At 40.7% G+C, this 11,545-nt stretch overlaps 1 protein-coding gene across 19 annotated transcripts in view; it reads right to left on the bottom strand.

Annotated features, from left to right (window-relative positions):
* The window catches only part of LOC139762983 (negative elongation factor D-like), a 275,049-nt gene that overhangs the window by 58,251 nt on the left and 205,253 nt on the right, over positions 1–11,545 (bottom strand). For 2 of the 19 annotated variants that reach the window (XR_011715929.1, XM_071688474.1), the window contains exon 8: positions 3,445–3,567. The exons of 16 other annotated variants lie outside the window; for them this stretch is intronic. Coding sequence is in view for 1 of the 3 variants with exons in the window: in XM_071688474.1 (XP_071544575.1) it covers positions 3,489–3,567 (79 nt within the window). In the remaining 2 variants the exon portion in view is untranslated. Of the gene's footprint in view, positions 1–3,444; positions 3,568–4,449; positions 4,669–11,545 lie in introns of those variants that run through there. One more of the 19 variants, XR_011715930.1, reaches the window with a different exon arrangement.

Below are 11,545 nucleotides of genomic sequence, written 5' to 3'. Positions count from 1 at the left end.
AAAAAAAATGCAGCTTCAAAACCAGTGTTCTACTATGTTTTATACTTCTATATCAAAATTATGATAAATAATCAAGTCTACTCCAAGAATTGTGTAATACATATGACATAGATCAATAATTCCAAAAAAAGGTAGTAAGAATAGCATCATATTGAAAGCCTGAATCAATGATTCCAATGAAAAAGTAATGATATGGTCAGAAAATGGCTTATGAATTTGTTTCTCAGTCCTGACAAATGACTAACTGTCATATGAAATAAAAGTTTAACTGTCAAGATATCAATAATTTTTTCATTAAAATACCGGTATACCACATCGATCCAATTCACTCTATTCCTTGCCCTCCTTTCACCCTCCTTCATGTTCAGGCCCCGATCACTCAAAATCTTTTTCACGCCATCTTTCCACCTCCAATTTGGTCTCCCACTTCTCCTTGTTCCCTCCACCTCCAACACATATATCCTCTTGGTCAATCTTTCCTCACTCATTCTCTCCATGTGCCCAAACCATTTCAAAACACCCTCTGCTGCTCTCTCAACCATGCTCTTTTTATTTCCACACATCTCTCTTACCCTTATGTTACACACTCGATCAAACCACCTCACACCACATATTGTCCTCAAACATCTCATTTCCAGCACATCCATCCTCCTGCGCACAACTCTATCCACAGCCCACGCCTCGCAACCATACAACATTGTTGGAACCACTATTCCTTCAAACATACCCATTTTTGCTTTCCGAGATAATGTTCTCGACTTCCACACATTCTTCAAGGTTCCCAGAATTTTCGCCCCCTCCCCCACCCTATGATCCACTTCCGCTTCCATGCTTCCATCCACTGCCAGATCCACTCCCAGATATCTAAAACACTTTACTTCCTCCAGTTTTTCTCCATTCAAACTTACCTCCCAATTGACTTGACCCTCAACCCTACAGTACCTAATAACCTTGCTCTTATTCACATTTACTCTTAATTTTCTTCTTTCACACACTTTACCAAACTCAGTCACCAGCTTCTGCAGTTTCTCACATGAATCAGCCACCAGCGCTGTATCATCAGCGAATAACAACTGACTTCCCAAGCTCTCTCATCCACAACAGACTTCATACTTGCCCCTCTTTCCAAAACTCTTGCATTCACCTCCCTAACAACCCCATCCATAAACAAAACAACCATGGAGACATCACACACCCCTGCTGCAAACCTACATTCACTGAGAACCAATCACTTTCCTCTCTTCCTACACGTACACATGCCTTACATCCTCGATAAAAACTTTTCACTGCTTCTAACAACTTGCCTCCCATACCATATATTCTTAATACCTTCCACAGAGCATCTCTATCAACTCTATCATATGCCTTCTCCAGATCCATAAATGCTACATACAAATCCATTTGCTTTTCTAAGTATTTCTCACATACATTCTTCAAAGCAAACACCTGATCCACACATCCTCTACCACTTCTGAAACCACACTGCTCTTCCCCAATCTGATGCTCTGTACATGCCTTCACCCTCTTAATCAATACCCTCCCATATAATTTACCAGGAATACTCAACAAACTTATACCTCTGTAATTTGAGCACTCACTCTTATCCCCTTTGCCTTTGTACAATGGCATTATGCACACATTCTGCCAATCCTCAGGCACCTCACCATGAGTCATACATACATTAAATAACCTTACCAACCAGTCAATAATACAGTCACCCCCTTTTTTAATAAATTCCACTGCAATACCATCCAAACCTACTGCCTTGCCGGCTTTCATCTTCCGCAAAGCTTTTACTACCTCTCCTCTGTTTACCAAATCATTTTCCCTAACCCTCTCACTTTGCACACCACCTCGACCAAAACACCCTATATCTGCCACTCTATCATCAAACACATTCAACAAACCTTCAAAATACTCACTCCATCTCCTTCTCACATCACAACTACTTGTTATCACCTCCCCATTTGCGCCCTTCACTGGGAGTTCCCATTTGCTCCCTTGTCTTACGCACTTTATTTACCTCCTTCCAGAACATCTTTTTATTCTCCCTAAAATTTAATGATACTCTCTCATCCCAACTCTCATTTGCCCTCTTTTTCACCTCTTGCACCTTTCTCTTGACATCCTGTCTCTTTCTTTTGTACATCTCCCACTCAATTGCATTTTTTCCCTGCAAAAATCGTCCAAATGCTTCTCTCTTCTCTTTCACTAATAATCTTACTTCTTCATCCCACCACTCACTACCCTTTCTAATCAACCCACCTCCCACTCTTCTCATGCCACAAGCATCTTTTGCACAATCCATCACTGATTCCCTAAATACATCCCATTCCTCCCCCACTCCCCTTACTTCCATTGTTCTCACCTTTTTCCATTCTGTACTCAGTCTCTCCTGGTACTTCCTCACACAAGTCTCCTTCCCAAGCTCACTTACTCTCACCACCCTCTTCACCCCAACATTCACTCTTCTTTTCTGAAAACCCATACAAATCTTCACCTTAGCCTCCACAAGATAATGATCAGACATCCCTCCAGTTGCACCTCTCAGCACATTAACATCCAAAAGTCTGTCTTTCGCGCGCCTGTCAATTAACACGTAATCCAATAACGTTCTCTGGCCATCTCTCCTACTTACATACATACACTTATGTATATCTCGCTTTTTAAACCAGGTATTCCCAATCACCAGTCCTTTTTCAGCACATAAATCTACAAGCTCTTCACCATTTCCACTTACAACACTGAACATCCCATGTATACCAATTATTCCCTCAACTGCCACATTACTCACCTTTGCATTCAAATCACTCATCACTATAACCCAGTCTCATGCATCAAAACCACTAACACACTCATTCAGCTGCTCCCAAAACACTTGCCTCTCATGATCTTTCTTCTCATGCCCAGGTGCATATGCACCAATAATCACCCATCTCTCTCCATCAACTTTCAGTTTTACCCATATTAATCGAGAATTTACTTTCTTACATTCTATCACATACTCCCACAACTCCTGTTTCAGGAGTACTGCTACTCCTTCCCTTGCTCTTGTCCTCTCACTAACCCCTGACTTTACTCCCAAGACATTCCCAAACCACTCTTCCCCTTTACCCTTGAGCTTCTTTTCACTCAGAGCCAAAACATCCAGGTTCCTTTCCTCAAACATACTACCTATCTCTCCTTTTTTCACATCTTGGTTACATCCACACACATTTAGACACCCTAGTCTGAATGTTATACACATTATAACATGTTTACCAACAAGCCAGCCATATAACCCTGTCAGGTTTGTCATATTCCCCACCACATTTTACTTAATCTCCATGTCATATGCTAACCACCACACTTCTCAAATTTTACACAAGTTTCACATCAACTCCCTAAGCCTATACATTATAATACTGCACAGGAAAGTCATACATTGACCTGATTCACTCTCACCTGATTAAAGTAAATACTCCACAGAACGGTTGGTTGGTTTGTCATCACTGGAAAAGAGCCTCTGTATGGCAATCTTCAAATCCTCCTCTGCATCCGACACAACGCAAGTCATATGAACACAGTCTGTTCAACAAAAACATAAAAGTAAAATACTGAGCATGAATATATAGTTACAAAGAACGAACTGGGTGAGTTAAGTTTTATCAAGTGTTATCTATGACAGGGAGAGACTGTGCAGTTGTGGACAGCATGCCAGTAGTCCACATGTGGGTGAAGCAGAGAGAAACGACAGCTACCTGAGTCAGAGGAGTGTAGCTTGACAACCACATAAGAGTTAGCTCTGTGCAGCCATCACTGCGCAGCCATCTCCCAATACCCAAGTGGGTAGTGCTGGTAATATGACTCAGTGGTTTTTGGCTGCCTACCATATAGTGAAAAAACAAAGCATATAGTTATGGATATGGGGGGATAAAGACTGGGGGAGGTAAAAGAACTGAAGTGTTTAGGAGCTATCTTGGGTAAGTTTGGAGAGATGGAAGGAGGGTTAAGTGAGAGAGAGCAGGAGAGGGTAGAAGAGTCACTGGGTAACTTACCAGAATAATGAAGGATTAAGATGTAAGGATAGAAGTGAAAAAAGAACTCCATAGTCCTCTCAACCTTGACCTATGCATGCAAAACATGGACATGGAATAAGTCAAAGAGGGCAAGAATCCAGGCTGCAGAAATGAGCTATTTGAGAGGAGAATGTGGTTTGACTAGATGGAACGAAGAAAGAAATGTGGTACATGAAAGATGTGGTATGGCAAGGAATGTAAAGGGAATGAACTGCAAAGTGGTAGAGTCAGTGAAACATAATCATTTGAGGTGGTTTGGGCATGTGAAAAGAATGCAATTCAAGTTTACAAGGACCAGGATTGCCTTCTGTTGAGCTTTTCTCTTTCTCAAGTTCTGAACAGTTATATTTCACTCCAAATCTGTTAAGTATGAGATATGCCACTCAAATACCTGTCAGTAATAAATATTCCTCGAGATATGTTCTGCTCTGGCTTTGAATTCCTGAAGGCAGCATATTTCTGTTGTGCATACGATGCTTCCATCACCACATGTGAACCCTTAAAACGATGACCTTCTGACAACAAGCCACAGCAAGAGTTCTGAGAATCAATGATGAGTGATGACACTGGTCTTCACAATACATACGTTCCTTCAAACACTGCACATAATCTGCAAAGGGATGGCAAAGTATTTTCCAACCCTATGATTCACTTCCATGGTTCCATCCGCTGCCAAATCCACTCCCAGATATCTAAAACACTTCACTTCCTCCAGTTTTTCTCCATTCAAACTTACCTCCCAACTGACTTGACCCTCAACCCTACTGTACCTAATAACCTTGTACTTATTCACATTCACTCTCAACTTTCTTCTTACACACACTTTACCAAACTCAGTCACCAGCTTCTGAAGTTTCTCACATGAATCAGCCACCAGCGCTGTATCATCAGTGAACAACAACTGACTCACTTCCCAAGCTCTCTCATCCACAACAGACTGCATACTTGCCCCTCTTTCCAAAACTCTTGCATTCACCTCCCTAACAACCCCATCCATAAACAAATTAAACAACCATGGAGACATCACACACCCCTGCCATAAACCTACATTCACTGAGAATCAATCACTTTCCTCTCTTCCTACTCGTACATATGCCTTACATCCTCAATAAAAACTTTTCACTGCCTCTAGCAACTTGCCTCCCACACCATATATTCTTAATACCTTCCACAGGGCATCTTTATCAACTCTATCATATGCCTTCTCCAGATCTATAAGTGCTACATACAAATCCATTTGCTTTTCTAAGTATTTCTCATGTACATTCTTCAAAGAAAACACCTGAACCACACATCCTCTACCACTTCTGAAACCACAGTGCTCTTCCCCAATCTGATGCTCTGTACATGCCTTCACCCTCTCAATCAATAACCTCCCATATAATTAATGAAGTACATGAGACTTACCGTAGGTCAATTGAAATGTGCTTCGAATTTTATGAAGCAAATCACCTCTGCCAGAAGGGAGCTTTCACATGAGATACGCTTTGCTGCTTCACGCCACCAGACTTTAAAGAGTACGACCAACCACATGAAAGTAACTGAACATTTTGCACTGCTAGAAATATGTAAGCCACAAGACGCTACAGATTTTGTAGTCTTAACTTTGTAATCTTTGCCGATACACAGCCTAATGTGAAAGAAGGCAGCTGATGAAACGGAAAATTATGGTCAAGTGAACTGTTCCTCCAGATGTTGTAATTACTATGAGAAAGCATACTAGCATGCATCTTTCAAAAACTTAAGGTTATAAAATGTTTTTACTTTTTCATTGACATTTATGAAGTTTTAATGTAAAGTGTGGTAACACTTAAACATGCCAAGAATGCCTTGGTTGACATTTTGTTTGCAAGCATTTTTGATGTATCATTGTCATAGTCATCCTAATCTATTCTAAGTGCTTTCACCCAGACAGGATATGACTGGCCATGAACACACACACATGTGCACTTGTTGCATAGTCTGCATACACAGAATAGGTCTGTTTTGGAGTGATGCGCAACTTTGGGCATTCATTTTCAGTCAATTGATGTAAGAATTAGGATACTTAAACTTGTGATTAGACTGTTCAATTTCCCAATTAGACATTCACAGCTGTTAATTAAAACGATTTTACTAATAAAACTTCTTTTCTGACTTTGGTGTTTTTCATACTTAAACATGCACCGTACTATGTACATTAAGAAAGACAGGGGAAAGATGCAGACAAAATGACTGGCAGAGAGACACACAACTGGTCCCTTAACGGGTATGTCCCACTTACACTTGCTTACATAAGGCTGGTTTATAATTACCAGTAACATCCAGCCAATGGTTTAGCATTTTTCTATTCAGATGTCCTACTTCAATCATATCAAAATGGCCCTCTAAGTTTCTAAACTATTCCTGCATTAAAAGCACACCTGACTAGCCTGGCACTGCAAATGCCTCAATTGAATGGAACGAGGTAGTGATCCCCCAAAATTAAATATCTTTAGAATTCACATCAGATTTTGAGAGAATTTTATAATTCTGGTTCAATAATTCCAGATCTGAACAAAGCAATTAAGGCCAATGTCCTTTTCAACAGTCAGAGGAACCATAAATGACAAGAATATATTCACTGAGATGAGACTCTGTAATGATTCACTCCCAAAGAGAGGATCCAGGTGAAGGCCTTTCTCTTGTCGCAGGCTTCAACTACAACAGAATGCTGCCCCAAACAATGCATACTCCTTAAAAAAAGATAATCTTGGCTACTGCATTTTTATTAGAACAATAGAACCCATATATCTAACGTTAAAGACTTCTGTACTTGCCTAACTTCTTTTTCTAATTGAATCCTGTAGAATGGTAGCCCAAACAATTGCTTGAGGCATGGTGACCAAACAGAGAAACTCCAACTTGAAATACATTTAGGGTGATTTTTTCAAGTATGTCCCCAAAGCCAAAGAAGTTATAAAACTGAAGTAAGTAGGTCCAGATTAAGGATTGTGAGACCCCATGTGTGTAATTCCAATACTGAGGATAAGGCTGCATAGCATCAAACAAAAAATAAAAAAGGGAAGGCTTAGCATAATCAAGCCCCTTCGCAGTCAATAACCTTGCCATGATGTTGTCTTGAGCTGCAGGATAACTTGGCAATCAATGAAAAACATCTGAATGATGCAAACCTGCTCTCAGAAAAGAAACTAGATCAAATCCTAAACTGGTAACATACTGAAATGTCTTTAATGGAAAATTGCTCAGCTGACCCAGACTATTAATCTATTTTTTTTTCTTTATTTTGCTTTCTCGCTGTCTCCCGCGTTTGCGAGGTAGCGCAAGGGAACAGACAAAAGAAATGGCCCAACCCACCCCATACACAATGTATATACATACACGTCCACACACGCAAATATACATACCCATACATCTCAATGTACACATATATATACACACACAGACATATACATATATACACATGTATATAATTCATACTGTCTGCCTTTATTTATTCCCATCACCACCTCGCAACACATGGAATAACATCCCCCTTCCCCCTCATGTGTGCGAGGTAGCGCTAGGAAAAGACAACAGAGGCCCCATTCGTTCACATTCAGTCTCTAGCTGTCATGAAATAATGCCCGAAACCACAGCTCCCATTCCACATCCAGGCCCCACACAACTTTCCATGGTTTACCCCAGACGCTTCACATGCCCTGATTCAATCCACTGACAGCACGTCGACCCCGGTATACCACATCGATCCAATTCACTCTATTCCTTGCCCTCCTTTCACCCTCCTGCATGTTCAGGCCCCGATCACTCAAAAATCTTTTTCACTCCATCTTTCCACCTCCAATTTGGTCTCCCACTTTTCCTCGTTCCCTCCACCTCCGACACTCATTCTCTCCATGTGCCCAAACCATTTCAAAACACACTCTTCTGCTCTCTCAACCACGCTCTTTATTTCCACATATCTCTCTTACCCTTACATTACTTACTCGATCCAACCACCTCACACCACATATTGTCCTCAAACATCTCATTTCCAGCACATCCACCCTCCTGCGCACAACTCTATCCATAGCCTACGCCTCGCAACCATACAACATTGTTGGAACCACTATTTCTTCAAACATACCCATTTTTGCTTTCCGAAATAATGTTCTCGACTTCCACACATTCTTCCAGGCTCCCAGGATTTTCGCCCCCTCCCCCTCCCTATGATTAACTTCCGCTTCCATGGTTCCATCCGCTGCCAGATCCACTCCCAGATATCTAAAACACTTTACTTCCTCCAGTTTTTCTCCATTCAAACTTACCTCCCAATTGACTTGACCCTCAACACTACTGTACCTAATAACCTTGCTCTTATTCACATTTACTCTTAACTTTCTTCTTTCACACACTTTACCAAACTCAGTCACCAGCTTCTGCAGTTTCTCACATGAATCAGCCACCAGCGATGTATCATCAGCGAACAACAACTGACTCACTTCCCAAGCTCTCTCATCCACAACAGATTGCATACTTGCCCCTCTTTCCAAAACTCTTGCATTCACCTCCCCAACAACCCCATCCATAAACAAATTAAACAACCATGGAGACATCACACACCCCTGCCACAAACCTATTTTCACTGAGAACCAATCACTTTCCTCTCTTCCTACACGTACACATGCCTTACATCCTCGATAAAAACTTTTCACTGCTTCTAACAACTTGCCTCCCACACCATATATTCTTAGTACCTTCCACAGAGCATCTCTATCAACTCTATCATATGCCTTGTCCAGATCCATAAATACTACATACAAATCCATTTGCTATTCTAAGTATTTCTCACATACATTCTTCAAAGCAAACACCTGATCCACACATCCTGTATCACTTCTAAAACCACACTGCTCTTCCCCATTCTGATGCTCTGTACATGCCTTCACCCTCTCAATCAATACCCTCCCATATAATTTACCAGGAATACTCAACAAACTTATACCTCTGTAATTTGAGTACTCACTCTTATCCCCTTTGCCTTTGTACAATGGCACTATGCACGCATTCCGCCAATTCTCAGGCACCTCACTATGAGTCATACATACATTAAATAACCTTACCAACCAGTCAACAATACAGTCACCCCCTTTTTTAATAAATTCCACTGCAATACCATCCAAACCTGCTGCCTTGCCTGCTTTCATCTTCGGCAAAGCTTTTACTACCTCTTCTCTGTTTACCAACTCATTTTCCCTAACCCTCGCACTTTGCACACCACCTCGACCAAAACACCCTATATCTGCCACTCTATCATCAAACACATTCAACAAACCTTCAAAATACTCACTCCATCTCCTTCTCACATCACCACTACTTGTTATCACCTCCCCATTTGCGCCCTTCACTGAAGTTCCCATTTGCTCCCTTGTCTTACGCACTTTATTTACCTCCTTCCAGAACATCTTTTTATTCTCCCTAAAATTTAATGATACTCTCTCACCCCAACTCTCATTTGCCCTTTTTATCACCTCTTGCACCTTTCTCTTGACCTCCTGTCTCTTTCTTTTATACGTCTCCCACTCAATTTCATTTTTTCCCTGCAAAAATCGTCCAAATGCCTCTCTCTTCTCTTTCACTAATACTCTTACTTCTTCATCCCACCACTCACTACCCTTTCTAATCAACCCACCTCCCACTCTTCTCATGCCACAAGCATCTTTTGTGCAATGCATCACTGATTCCCTAAATACATCCCATTCCTCCCCCACTCCCCTTACTTCCATTGTTCTCACCTTTTTCCATTCTGTACTCAGTCTCTCCTGGTACTTCCTCACACAAGTCTCCTTCCCAAGCTCACTTACTCTCACCACCCTCTTCACCCCAACATTCACTCTTCTTTTCTGAAAACCCATACAAATCTTCACCTTAGCCTCCACAAGATAATGATCAGACATCCCTCCAGTTGCACCTCTAAGCACATTAACATCCAAAAGTCTATATATATATATATATATATATATATATATATATATATATATATATATATATACACATATATATACATATACACACACATATATATATATATATATATATATATATATATATATATATATATATATATATATATATATATATATATATCCCTGGGGATAGGGGAGAAAGAATACTTCCCACGTATTCCCTGCGTGTCGTAGAAGGCGACTAAAAGGGGAGGGAGCGGGGGGCTGGAAATCCTCTCCTCTCATTATTTTTTTTTTTTATTTTTTTTTATTTTCCAAAAGAAGGAACAGAGAAGGGGGCCAGGTGAGGATATTCCCTCAAAGGCCCAGTTCTCTGTTCTTAACGCTACCTCGCTAACGCGGGAAATGGCGAATAGTTTGAAAGAAGAAGAAAGAATATATATATATATATATATATATATATATATATATATATATATATATATATATATATATATATATATATATATATATTTAGGGGGCCAGATGAGGATATTCCCTCAAAGGCCCAGTCCTCTGTTCTTAACGCTACCTCGCTGACTCGGGAAATGGCGGATAGTATGAAGGAAGGATATATATATATATATATATATATATATATATATATATATATATATAGATGCTCTGTGGAAGGTATTAAAAATATATGGTGTGGGAGGCAAGTTGTTAGAAGCAGTGAAAAGTTTTTATCAAGGATGTAAGGCATGTGTACGTGTAGGAAGAGAGGAAACTGATTGGTTCTCAGCGAATGTAGGTTTGCGGCAGGGGTGTGTGATGTCTCCATGGTTGTTTAATTTGTTTATGGATGGGGTTGTTAGGGAGGTGAATGCAAGAGTTTTGGAAAGAGGGGCAAGTATGAAGTCTGTTGGGGATGAGAGAGCTTGGGAAGTGAGTCAGTTGTTGTTCGCTGATGATACAGCGCTGGTGGCTGATTCATGTGAGAAACTGCAGAAGCTGGTGACTGAGTTTGGTAAAGTGTGTGAAAGAAGAAAGTTAAGAGTAAATGTGAATAAGAGCAAGGTAATTAGGTACAGTAGGGTTGAGGGTCAAGTCAATTGGGAGGTAAGTTTGAATGGAGAAAAACTGGAGGAAGTAAAGTGTTTTAGATATCTGGGAGTGGATCTGGCAGCGGATGGAACCATGGAAGCGGAAGTGGATCATAGGGTGGGGGAGGGGGCGAAAATTCTGGGAGCCTTGAAGAATGTGTGGAAGTCGAGAACATTATCTCGGAGAGCAAAAATGGGTATGTTTGAAGGAATAGTGGTTCCAACAATGTTGTATGGTTGCGAGGCGTGGGCTATGGATAGAGTTGTGTGCAGGAGGATGGATGTGCTGGAAATGAGATGTTTGAGGACAATGTGTGGTTTGAGGTGGTTTGATCAAGTAACTAACATAAGGGTAAGAGAGATGTGTGGAAATAAAAAGAGCATGGTTGAGAGAGCAGAAGAGGGTGTTTTGAAATGGTTTGGGCACATGGAGAGAATGAGTGAGGAAAGATTGACCAAGAGGATATATGTGTCGGAG

This window comes from Panulirus ornatus, chromosome 45 (genome assembly GCF_036320965.1).
Source record: "Panulirus ornatus isolate Po-2019 chromosome 45, ASM3632096v1, whole genome shotgun sequence".
Classification (NCBI taxonomy): domain Eukaryota; kingdom Metazoa; phylum Arthropoda; class Malacostraca; order Decapoda; family Palinuridae; genus Panulirus; species Panulirus ornatus.
Note: the sequence above shows the minus strand (reverse complement) of the source record. Positions and strands in the feature narration are given on the sequence as shown.